Below are 13,113 nucleotides of genomic sequence, written 5' to 3'. Positions count from 1 at the left end.
AGTGATCCTGTTTGAAACATCTTAGGTGACTTTTGTCATCTGCATGGAAATTGAGTGATTAAATCTGAATAAAGTGGGCAGAAGATCTGAATAGACATATCTCCAAAGAAGACATACAGGTGGCCAATGTGTATATGAAAAGATGCTCAACATAACTAATCATTAGGGAAATGCAAATCAAAACCACAATGAGACATCACCTCACATCTGTTGTTAGAGTGGCCATTATAAAAGAAAGTATTGGTGATGATATGGAGATATCAGAATCATTGTGCACTGTTATAATATAAATGTAAGTAATGTAACACATATGGAAGGTAAAATGATGCATCCACTATTGAAAACAGTATGGATATTACTAAAAAAATTAAAAATTTATTTTTCTATGATACAGCAAGTCCTTTTCTGGATACTTCTCTAAAAGAATTAAAATCAGTATCTCAAAGAGATATCTGTACTCCCTGGTTAATTGTAGCATTATTCACAATAGCTCAGACGTGGAAGTAACATAAATGTCTACCCATAGATGAATGGCTAAAGAAAATGTGGTATAAACATAAAATAGAATATTAATCAGCATTAAAAAAAGAAGGAAATCCTGTCATATGCTACAACATGGAAGAAACTTGAGGCCATTATGCTAAGTGAAATAAGCCAGGCGTGGAAGGAAAAATACTGCATGATTCCACTTATACGAGGTGTCTAAAGTAAGCAAACTTATTGAAGCAGAAGGTAGAATGGTAGATGCCAGAGGCTAGAGGGATGGGTCAACAGGAGTTGCTGCTCAAGAAGCAAAACATTTCAGTTATGCAAGATGAATGATCTCTAGCGATCTTTTGTACAAACACTGGGCTTATGCTTTAATAACACTGTACCATATACTTAAAATTTTGGTAAGAGGGTAGATCACATGTGTTGCTTTGTTTACCACAATAATAAAGAAAATCCAAGGGTAACTACTATGCCAGTACCAGATAGCAATGTTAAATAAACTTTTGACAACCCCCAAAAAGAGAATCTTAGGATTTTGAAGCAAAAATATGATCCATTTTCATGATATCTCTTTCCCATAGAAAAAAAAAAACAAAAACATCTCCTGGCTTATTACTGAGCTCTGGCTGAGATGAGACACTTGACCATGGGTACCAAGTGACTATGCTACTTGTGATGGCCTATGTTGTGGTAGCAAGAAAAATGTGACTGAACGTTAGCAGCAACGTAATACAATTAAATAGATACAGTATATATGAGAACAGGCCAAGCAGGCCCAGAAAAACAAGTAAATTTTCTCTGCAGGTGGCTTAGACACTCATGGAACTTAACAAATATTTTTAAATAAATTTTTCAATCCTCACTTTCAGAATCACAAAGGAATTACCCTTTGAAAATAGGGAAAACATTCTCAGGGCTAATTTATGTATGAGTATATATGATATTCTCCCAGCAGCAGGAAGTAGCCATTGTTACAACTCCACTGAAAGGTGTCTCTGAAAGATAGTGGTGAAAACAAAAATTTCCCCATGTGTAAAATATCAAGCATTATATCTAGGTAACTCTGTTTTTATGGGGAAAAGGTGCTTTACAACTCTATAGATTCACAGGCAAAGACTAATGGATTGAGTGGTTTGTCAAAGACAGGAATAATTAGAGAGAAGATTAAAGGCAAGAAGATGTGAGGGTAGAGGTATGTGAATAAGCCTCTTGGAGCTTGCATAGATTATGAAGATACTTATATTCTGTAAAAATTCCCTTCAGAAGTCATGTGCTATAGACAACTGTCTCAATGATAAGGTGGTTTGGATGAGCAGTCCTGTCCTGTTCGAGTCTTTTTCCAGACAGTCCAGAATTTTATCATAAAGCGCATGCACAAAGCAGTGAAGACTGGGATGAAACTATGTATGAATGCACAGCAAGGAGTTCACCTCACCAAGGCTCATCTGGCTGTGCCAGCTGTTACATGCTCAATCTGTTATTAGCAAATATGTCCCCACCTCCTTCCCAATATGGTAAACTGCCTAGGGCTCTAGCTAGCTAGAAAGTAGAAAAATTGGTCACCTTCCACTGAAAGGATGAACCATTTTATTCTTCATAGAAATAGTTATAATTTCAAGGTAACAGATTTCCCCTTCACCTTATCTGTAGTATTTCTGCCAGATCACAAACTATGCACATGAGGCCTTAGTAAAAATGTTGGTTTTGATATCAACATTGTGTATGACCAGGAAACATATTTACAGCCAAGGAAATGCAGCAAAATCTAATATTCATGGAATTTGCTGATTTTACCGAATTCCCCCTTAGCTAATGAAAGATTTTCAGGGTTTTAGCTGGGAGACAATATCCTATGTATTTTAGTTTCTGTCTCAAAGGATGCAATGTATGCTTCAAATCAGAGTCTCATATAAAAAGTCTTCTGTATTTTAGTTTGAATACATGGGTTCAGATCTCAAGGGGTTGAAAATGGTAATGACTCCCCTACAAGTATGCGTCACCATTTTCCTTAGACAAGTTTGTTTTCCATTATTACAGCTTGAAGTCAGGCAGTTGGAGGATGCATTTCTCAAAAGAGGAATGATATGGCCATGATTTACTTAGATTATAAACCATGAATGTTTCTTGATTATTTTGAGCTCCTCTGCTTCAGAATTCAGTCAGAGATTGTGTTACTCTCTTGGCTGTAGTCATGGATTCAAAATACCAAAGGTAATTAAGCTGCTGACGTTTATTTGCTGTGGATGAAGTTTTGGATCACCCTATCAGGTAAAGAACCCTAACTAGAGGAGATGCTATCAGAGGATAAGGGGAACATGTAATGCTTATGAACAAAATAAGTAAAAGTATTAAGTGCAGCCTCTTGAGTATCTCTAAGTTCTGAGAATGTAAGGGCTGTGGAACAGTGCTCTGATAGGACTTGGTTTCTGTTTGTTAGGGATGAGAATTTCCTCATTTGAATAGTTCTACAAACAACTGCTCAGGAAAGTTCATTTTCAGTGGGTATGTATGTATGTATGTATGTATAAATGTATGTATGTGCGTATGTATTATTTTTATTTAATTGTTTATTATCCAAATACATGTTGCAGTTAGACAGCTAACTAACAGGAATTTTTGCCAGCTGCCTTCTGATGTTCAGGCAAAGGAAGAAACCTGAAGATAACCAGTAGGAGAGGAGAAAGGAGGTGAGCAGTGGCTATTGAACAGAAACAAATCTCTATGTGGTAGGTGGCCAGTCTCTGAAACCAAATGGGTGTCTGAACATGGGTAGTGCTCAACACCATGAATAGCTAGCCAACCTCTCATTGGACCTTAAGCCATTTACTGCAATCCAATAGCAGAAAGTGAACTGGGCATAGAACAAACAAAAGCAGCTCTTCTGGGAACATAATCAAATTGTAAAATTAAAAATACATCAACATGAATCAACTACTAAAATGTTAACATTTAACAAACACATTTTCAGCCTTCACAAAAAATTTCTTAAGAATTTATTTGCATTTCCAGTCATGTACATATTCAAAAAGAAATTCTTATATGTTCATGTATCATATATCATTCAGTTATTTTAAAATTGGAAGTAATTTTCAAAATGCCACATTGAAATGACAACAGATTTCAAAATTTTCAGTAAGCCAATGGATGTTATTTATTGCCTCAACTATACAGCTAATACTGGAATTAAAACTTTAATTAGAACATGTCATTAAGTTTATAAAGGGTAAAGAAAGTGCAGTCTTTAATCTATTTGCTAAATTAATGCAAAGCTGATTCAAATATGATCTTTGCATGATAACTATTTACTATAGCATGCCCTTAGTCATGTAGACCTGCTAATACCATACGTCCTTGGCATAATGCTTAATTAATAAATTTAAATTTGTAGAAGACAAAGACTGAAAAATGATACAATGATCTTATATTGCAAGTAAATATTTGTTTTTGCTAGAAAACTGAACAAATTTGATTATAAAGAGTGATTATAGATTATGTGCATTAGTCATTTTTCAATATACTAAATTGGCATTTAACTTTATCAATTGTACTGTTAATTAAACATTTCATAAAAGTACTAAAGTCTTTTCTATATTTCTTAGTTATTTCTTCCATAAATGATCTCTTCATCTTTAACGTTGCTGACATTCTCTGTCCCTGAGAGCAAATAATGACCCACTTAATCTCTTTTGTTTGAGGGAAGTCCTCAGACCCTTGCATTAGAGTCCACACAAGAGTACTGGTGGATTACAGGCTGGAACATAGGCCATGATTATCTGTGTGTTCAGTGGGAATTTGTAGACTGTCCCTAGAATGATACATTATTACAGTTATCAATATAGGCTCTGACTCCAGTCGCTTTGGGCTAGCAGAAGGGCTTATTTTTATGCAAAAATAAATAATTACTCTTATTATAGCATACTAATCTTTTATGGTGGTTCCTTGATTTGTATATTCTAGGGGAACTTGTGAAGTTTAGTCTTCTATGTTCCCTACATCCATCACATTCAGCTCATACTTTGTGTGTTCCTGAGGATTCAGCATGTTGTCAGCCAGCACGTTCCTAAGGTTAAGCATACTGAAAAATAGTGATATTTTGAATAGGGTATACATAAAAGTATTAGTGTCCCTGTGTCAGGAAAATGAGAAGAAGAGGGTCAAGGCACCTGGGAGAAGACAAAAGAAGACTGGGACATGTTTACTAGTTAATGATCCTGTTGAATTCTAGGCTTTATCTCTAAGCTAAGGTAGAGGAAAGGGAATTTTGAAAACAGGATGGAGATAATGTGTTTTCATTAAGGTCACTGTGGCTAGAATGAACAGGATTGCCCATTAAGGCCTTTGCCAAACTTAGAAAGATCTATTCCCTCTTTTTCTTCTTTCCTGTTTTACCAAGTTTTTGGCAAGAAAACAAACAACATTTTGTGACCAAGAAGATAGCAGTTGCTGCACAGACCAGCAGGAAACCAATCACATCGAAAGAATGGTACTGGAACCAGGTGAGGTCATGGGCAGCTGGACGCAGGTGCTTGGCTCCTTTGTGACGCATGACAAACTCTATCCAGAAGACTGCTCGATCTAGGGGCTTTACAGGTTGATCATGTTGAATCCTTGATAACCTTGTAGCATTCTCTTTATAACTGGTAGGCAAAAATAGACAAATGAGAAATTACATAGAAATTAAAAAAAGGTTTTCTTCTCATTATAGGCAATATGTCATGCATGTTATATGTTAATTAAGCCAAAGGCCATAGATACCTTGAGAAAAAATTCATTCTTTGTGAGACATTAACTTTGTTGATTGTATAGAATCTTAAAAGAGGTGTTAGAGGATGTAGAAGAAATATATTCTTAACAGAATGCGGTGAAATGCAAACATAAGAGATGGAATAAATTTGTTACAAAAGTATACCCTAATTTTTCCAAGGAGCAATTTTGATCTTGTGTAAAGTATAGTTTCCAGGACCGTTCCAAAACCAAGACTGTGAATAACCCAATATTGTGGAAAAATATCCATAAGAAGTTCCATAAGCATGGTCTCTAATCTCTGACTAGTTCAGACGATAGACAAGTAACTGATAATTAACATAAGTAAACCATTTCTTCGGTGTCTAAGACCTTGACTCTGATAATTCCTCTGCTGCACGCACTTGTGTTTTTGTAATGCGAAACACAGTGTCTATATAGGCAATATCAAGATTGGGTAAAGATAATAGGGTAATTTTGGAAGTATCAAGGACATGAACTTTGAGTTTTTCAGATAAATAGAAATATCTTGTCAGAATTATTGCCCCTAATCAATGTGACATCACTGTAGCAATAGTTATATAGAGTTTTAACAACTCTAATCTCTCAAACAACAATGGGAATAAGTATGTATTTGAAAGGCAAGTAATGTCTTCACTGGACATTTCTTGGCTGGTGAGCCAGAATTAGTATATTTTATTTTGGTTTTGTGTTAGAAATAAAAGTTCCAAATGGAGACATGAAGCTAAAGGAAGGTTGGTGAAATGCGAAGAGATGTCCTGATGTGAGTTGGACATTTGGGATTGGAAAAGGAGGAATGTGATCATTAATCACCAGTGAACATGGTATGCTAGATCCAGTAGCAGGGGGATTTACTTGTATTCTTTTTTGGTGTGCAGGGAGAAAGGATAGTCATACTATTTCAATTGGATTGTAATATAGGTAGGGTTAAGTAGAATTTCACATAGCTCATCCTAAAACATTTCAGGCAAACTGTGGTGGCAATAAATGCCTATTTTTCCAAATCATATTTTTGTTCAAGGTTTTCTCCATTTATAGACAGAGATTTAAAATCTGAAATACATATATACTAGATATATAAACTTGCATTTGTAAAATATACTTTCCTATCAATGTGAAAAGAAAGACCTTTGCTCATACTTAAAATGATCATTTAATATTTTATTATACACTAATGTTATATGACTGTTATCTCAAAACATTCAATTAATTAAAATTACTATAGTTTATGTATTTAAGTGTAATCTTTTGTGTTCCTTAATTCCTTTATGGATTAAGAAAAATGGAAACTAAATATATCCATATATACACTCTACAGAAAACCCTTTTGTTCCCAGATAATTTCAGAATTAGAATTAGGTTTAGAGTTAATGGTAAGATATTTCAAAAGAAATAATTTTAGGTATTTTACTGGAAAATTCTGATTACTTATGTTTCTATCTTTTGCATCAATAGTTTCCAAATTTACAATAAAATTTACTGGCATTCTATGCAATAAAGTAGAGTTTTAAAAAATTACAGAACTGACTTACTCTGATATTTAGTAAAAGGAACCACATTGTCAGCAATTAACAACCCAGCAAGTCTAATGCATTAGACATCGAGATCATCATTTATGAGAAACAGAAGATCATAGTAAGCCTTGATGAAGCTCTTAACCCTAGATCCAGCTCCTGAATTGATGATACCAAGACTATTTTGAAAATTAAGACTTAAAATGCATTTAACAAAAATCATTTGATTGGAATGTGTGTGAGAGGGGAAAATGAACTACTAGCACTGACTTTTTAAGTTGGATATAAAGCAAACATTGAGTGTTCTCCCGCTTGGGAATCAATACCTTGACCCCTTTGTCTAAAAAGTCCTGCAAGTAGGGCTTTGAATAGATGGTTTTACATAGATTAGTTCCACCAAAAAAAAAAAAAAAAAAAAAAGCTGCACAACATTGCCTTTGAGTTTACCTTCTCCTCTACCTCCTGAATTTCAGATTTCAGTAATATAAACAGAATGTGATAACTATCCTTTGAGTTTTGCCTCTGAATAAAATAATGGAGTCTCAGATAATCTGGAAACAAGTTTAAATACAAGACACCTGTACAAATTCAGAACAAACACTGAGAGAGCTAGAGGAAAAAATATACAATATTGGGGGAAACATAAAAATGATGGACTCAGAATGTAGTTAGGCATAATACATAGCTTAAGGAGAGTTGAATTTTAATAAGAATGCAATGGTGATCAACAAAAGATTAAAAAATCAAGTTATAAAACAAAAAACAGTGATAAAGGATAGAAATAGGCAGTTTGAATGGTTAAAATACCTCCTTAAAGGATTAATAATGAAATTAGAAACAGTAATTTTTTAATGGCAAAAAGTAAATTTACTAATTATGGATTGTTTGAGGAAATCTCAATGAGTTAAGAAAAGTAAAAAATATTAGGACACTTAGAAAATAATACAGAAGCAAAACAATCCAAAATATTTTAACATAGAGAACATTGAACTTTGATGTCTCTGAAATAGAGAGAAAAAAAATGGAACAAACAAACATTCTAATAAATAACAAACAAAAAAATTTTCCGAGAAGAAAAAAAAATAAATATTTTTTATTCTAGATTAACAGTATTGAAAGGACATACCATAACCCAGGAAAAGTGTAGACAATAACTGATAAAGATACATCATTAACTAGGTTACTGAATTTAGAAAAAAAAGATGATTTTTTTTTCCAAACTGAAAAAGAAACAACCAAAAATAATCAGACAAGTCTCAAGTTCTTAGAGAAGGAGTTAAAGCCAGAATTCCATGAGTAATATTTACACAGTTCTGAAGAAAAGAGAGAGCTAAATATATTATATTCAGAGAGGTGTCATTCTTATATCAAGGCATTCAGCAAATAAGGCTAAACATGTTCTCAGGGAATTCATACAATATATTCAGTTAAGAATGAATCCAAAATATTTTGGAGTAAAAAATCTCTGAATCAATGGCAAATCCAGATTCCCTTAAGATACAGCCAAAAGAGTAAATATGAGGAAAATAAGTGGCATACATATTGACATGTTAAAAAATAATTTGGAGGTGGGGGAGAGAGAGAGGGAGATCACGAGTGGGGGGACATGCAGGGCCCAACATAGGGCTTGATCCCAGGATTGTGACATCATGACCTGAGTTGAAATCAAGAATGACCTACTTAACTGACTGAGCCACTCAGGCACGCCAACAAATCAAAATTTTAAGTAATACATATTAGAGATTATTTCTATAGCAGGAGTTCAACTATTGCTAAAATTAAAAATACATAGTTAAAAATAAAGACAAAACTGAGTTCATGTATTAATTCTTAATCTTGGTGAGATCTTTCAGGGAAAAAAAACATAATGATATATACCTGAAGTTCAATATAGTTTATTGATTTATTGTAACTAATCTTTACATAAATCAGATAAAATACAAAATTTTGTTTAAAAATCAACACATAGTAATAACCAATATTTATAAAATTATTGCCTACTCTATATTTCTCCTCCCTGTGTATATTCATAAACTGCAGAATGGTATATAGTCAGCGTTAATGATGGGTATTTTTGAATGACAGTGTTAATTATTACTTCCAATTTTGTACTTACTGAATGGTTATACTATTTAAATAAGCATATATATGTGTGTCTATACATATAAGCAGATTATTAAAAAATATCTGGGAGTTTATGTCATCATGGAAATTATTGATTTTGAAATTACATTGATAAAATATTTGAAGTATTAGTCTTTTTTTGCAATTTCAGCAAGTTACTCCAGTGTATGGGAAATGAAATAATAGAGTGGTTCTTATATTGATAATGTTATGATTGCTATTTGAAAATACGTCAGTTAAAAGGCATGAGACAATGGACGTTTTTTCAGGAGTGATGGGCAGTATAAACAATGGTAAGCCTTTAAAAGCAGTAGTACTTACGAAGGTTCATTAATGACTGTTCTCAAGGCATTGAGCAGATCTTCACTTGTCATTGTGTTTATGTTCACCTCCACAGCTGCTCCTTTGGCCTTCATGTGAGCGATATTATCAGGCTGATCAGCAAACATGGGAACTCCCACCATAGGAACCCCATGATAAATAGCTTCATAGATCCCATTGGTTCCACCATGAGTGATAAAAGCTTTTGTTTTGGGATGACCTAGGTCGGAAATTGGGTGAGAAGTGGGTGAGGATTTCATTAAGACAGGTTAACAGAGTTTCAGGAAGAGACAGGGAAAAAACTAAGGGTAAGTCAATGAAGAAAGCAGCATTTTCCACAAAAGCTGAGCACATGGGCTATTTCTATGCACATAGAAAACGATCCCAGGAAAGGAGGAATTAGTTCCCTCTGCATTGTGCAGAAAGATTTACTTGAGGAAGTAACACCTGAACTGAGATTGAAACTTGAAGAATAATGAGAGTCTTAATTGAAGATGCTCTTTTGTGAACCGAAGAAAGCATTGAATCTATAAAATCCACAGCCAATTCTCAAATTATTTCTGCTTTGAAAGTGTAAGTAAAATGTAACATTTTATTATTTTTTCTAGTTAGTTTTTAATTTATTTTTTAAATTTTATTTTAAATTCCGGTATGGTTAACATACAGTGTTCTATTAGTTTCAGGTATACAACACAGTGATTCAATAATTCCATATTTCACCCAGTGCTCATCACCATAACGGCACACCTTAATCCCCAGCATTTGTTTGATCTACCCCTCCCCCACCTCCCCTCTGGTAACCATCCATTTGTTCTCTGTAGTTAAGAGTCTGTTTCTTGCATTGTCTCTCTTTTATTTTTCCTATGCTCATTTGTTTTGTTGCTGTTTCTTAAATTCCTCACATGAGTGAAATTGTATGGCATTTGTCTTTCTCTGACTCAGTTCTCTTAGCATTACACTCTCTAGATCCATCCATGTCTTTGCATATGGCAAGATTTAATTCTTTTTTATGGCTAAATAATATTCCATTGTGTAAATATACCACATCTTCATCCATTCATCCATCAGTTACACTTGGGCTGCTTCCATACCTTGGCTACTGTAAATAATGCTGCTATAGATATAGGGGTGCATGTATCCCTTTTATTATTGTTTTTATATTCTTTGGGTAAATGGCCAGTAGTGTGATTACCGAATCATATGGCAGGTCTATTTTTTTTTTTTTTTTTGAGGAACCTCCATAGTGTTTTCCAGAGTGGCTGCACCAGTTTGCATTTTCACTAACAATGCAAGAGAGTTCCTTTTCCTCCACACCCTTGCCAACATTTGTTGTTTCTTGTGTTTTTCATTTTAGCCTAAAATGTGACATTTTTAATTACATACTTATTGAATTTGTTTGTTGTTAAACAGTCACTTTACTTGTCCATTTCCAATTGTACAGCTTTTTTTCTCCTCAGTCTTACCAAGAAGATCATTCTGGGGTATCCAATCATAGAGCCGAGTATTGGCTCCTAATGTGGCTGGTTTCTTTCCTTTGTATCTCCATAAAACCTGTGGAAGACGGTACTTTAATTTTACAAGTGAAAACACAGAATGAAGTCATCTTAAGGCTATAGAGTTATTTATAAGTCATGTAGCCCACCACTACTTTATGTGATAGTGAGAAAAGTGGACATAAGGGATAGTTTGCAAACATGGAGATATAGTGGGACTGTTTACATCAACGTTGTCAAAAGGGGCTTGTGCTAATAGTCTATTAAATATAGTTTTATCATTTTTATATTTGTCACTCAAAGTATTGAGGTGTGAGATTGTAAGTGAAGAGAGAGAAAATAAAAGACTAATTGTGTGAATCAACCAGAGTGTGGAGGTTCTAAAAAACATGAAAATAAACATGAATACTGTGTAAATTTATTTATGTCATAAGGCCATCCTAACTCTCATGTTTCAAATGCAATGTTCTCCAGAAATATAATTAGCTTTAAAATTGTATTGTCTTGATTGTATTGTATTGATAGTCTTTCCTTCTTTCCTTCTTCCCTCTCTCCCTCCATCTGCCTCTTTTTCTTTCTCCATTCTTCTGTCTTTCCTTCCTTCCTTCCTTCCTTCTTGCCTGCCTGCCTGCCTTTCTCTCTGCCTTGTTCTCCTTCCTTCTGAAGTTGGAGGGAGGAGGAAACAGAGGTTTGCCTTCTGTAATTATTTAATAAAGTATCTTCTTGGGATGTTAACCTTTTGTTACATACTTTTAGGGGTGAGCTCTGTATGACTAAGTTCAGATTGAATATAAGTAAGTGGCACACTGTTTAAGTTTTTATTTTATTCAACAATTCCATAACTCACTTAGTGCTCATCACAAGTGAATTCCTTAATGCACATCACCTATTTAACCCATCCCCCCCAAACTCCTCCCTTCTGGTAACCATCAGTTTGTTCTCTATAACTAAGAGTCTGTTTCTTGGTTTGTCTGTCTCTCTTTTCTCCCCCTATGCTCATTTGTTTCTTAAATTCCGCATATAAGTGAAATCATATGGCATTTGTCTTTGACTTATTTTGCTAAGCATTATACTCTATAGCTCCACCCATGCCTTTGCAAATGGAAAGATTTCACTTTTTTTTTTTTTTTGGCTGAATAGTATTCTACTGTGTATCTATACCACATCTTCTTTATCCATTCATCAGTTGATGGACGTTTGTGACCTTTCCATAATTTGACTACTGTTGGTGCTGCCATAACATCAGGTGCATGTATCCCTTTGAATCAGTAGTATTGTATTCTTTGGGTCAATCTCTAGCAGTGAAATTGCTGGATCATAGGGTAGTTCTATTTTTAACTATTTGAGGAACCTCTATATTGTTTTCCACAGGGGCTGTACCAGTTTGCATTCCCAACAGTGCAAGAGAGTTCCTTTTTCTCCCCATTCTCAGATGGCAAAATTTTAGCAGAAAAGCTTAGAAATAAAAATTCAAAGGTTTAAGAGGCCTCATTAGTGCACTCACGGTTATAGAGTTTTATATAGTTTAACTAATATGCCAATATAATGAATTCTAGGGTATTTAATGAACAGGAGTATATAAAGAGTAGAAATCTCGAACTATAATGACAACACAAAGTTAATTGAGTATCATAAATCAGAAAATACATACTGTTTGATAATAATACTAGGATTTTTAATTGTGTTTAATTGTAGAAATTTCAGTTTAGAAAGATGAAGCTTCTGTTTGTAAACCAACTAGATCATGATAAAATCTTAATAAAACCTAGAGATATAAAGTATATCCTTGAGTATGATTCTTGTCTACTTTATGTAGAACCTCTCTCCTTTCCTGGACCTTGGAGTTAACATTCTTGAGAATTTGAGGAGTACTCAGTGCAGGTCCTAAGATTTCAAAAGGTTATTGGGATCTTAACGTTTTAATCTCTATTTCATTGAAAAAAAATGATAGTATAAAAAGATGTATTTCCATAGCAATGCAAAAGTTTATTAAACAAGTGATCAAATGTGCCCCAATACACCGTTTTAATATTTTGAGAAAATTTTACTTACAGATGGTACTAGTTATGCTCAGTGTTTCAAGTTTGATCTAGAAAGAGAACTGTTAGCCACACTTTCTCTCCAATTGGCAGAGTTGCTATGCACCAGGATCCAATGTTGTACTAACCTTTTGTGGAATCTGGGCCAGGGCTGAGGCAATGAGATTGGCTTTTTCATCTGAGAGGTTTCTGACCATTGACCCCAGAGAAAACACCACAATACCATCTTCACCTGAACTTTGGACAAATTCTTCCATTTCCTACAGAGACAAAATTATTTTCATTGCAAATATGCAGGATCATAGGGGGAGAAAAGTTTTCTCATTTATGCATGACATGTGTCAAAATTGTACCATGTCAATTTAG

General features: G+C 34.1%; 1 protein-coding gene across 5 annotated transcripts in view; it reads right to left on the bottom strand.

Moving 5' to 3' along the window:
• Positions 1-3,462: 3,462 nt before the first annotated feature.
• Positions 3,463-13,113, bottom strand: part of LOC112859076 (UDP-glucuronosyltransferase 2A1) — a 53,248-nt gene continuing 43,597 nt past the window's right edge. For 3 of the 5 annotated variants that reach the window (XM_025922433.2, XM_086704901.1, XM_025922432.2), the window contains 4 exons: positions 12,876-13,007; positions 10,679-10,766; positions 9,216-9,435; positions 3,463-5,129 (listed from right to left, as the gene is read on the bottom strand). In XM_025922433.2, the coding sequence (XP_025778218.1) occupies positions 4,850-5,129; positions 9,216-9,435; positions 10,679-10,766; positions 12,876-13,007 (720 nt within the window). In that variant the 3' untranslated portion in view covers positions 3,463-4,849. The remainder of the gene's footprint in view (positions 5,130-9,215; positions 9,436-10,678; positions 10,767-12,875; positions 13,008-13,113) is intronic. The other 2 variants (XM_025922434.2, XM_025922429.2) reach the window with 1 other exon arrangement.

Source organism: Puma concolor, chromosome B1 (genome assembly GCF_028749965.1).
Source record: "Puma concolor isolate L17-30 chromosome B1, mPumCon1.1.hap2, whole genome shotgun sequence".
Lineage (NCBI taxonomy): Eukaryota > Metazoa > Chordata > Mammalia > Carnivora > Felidae > Puma > Puma concolor.
Note: the sequence above shows the minus strand (reverse complement) of the source record. Positions and strands in the feature narration are given on the sequence as shown.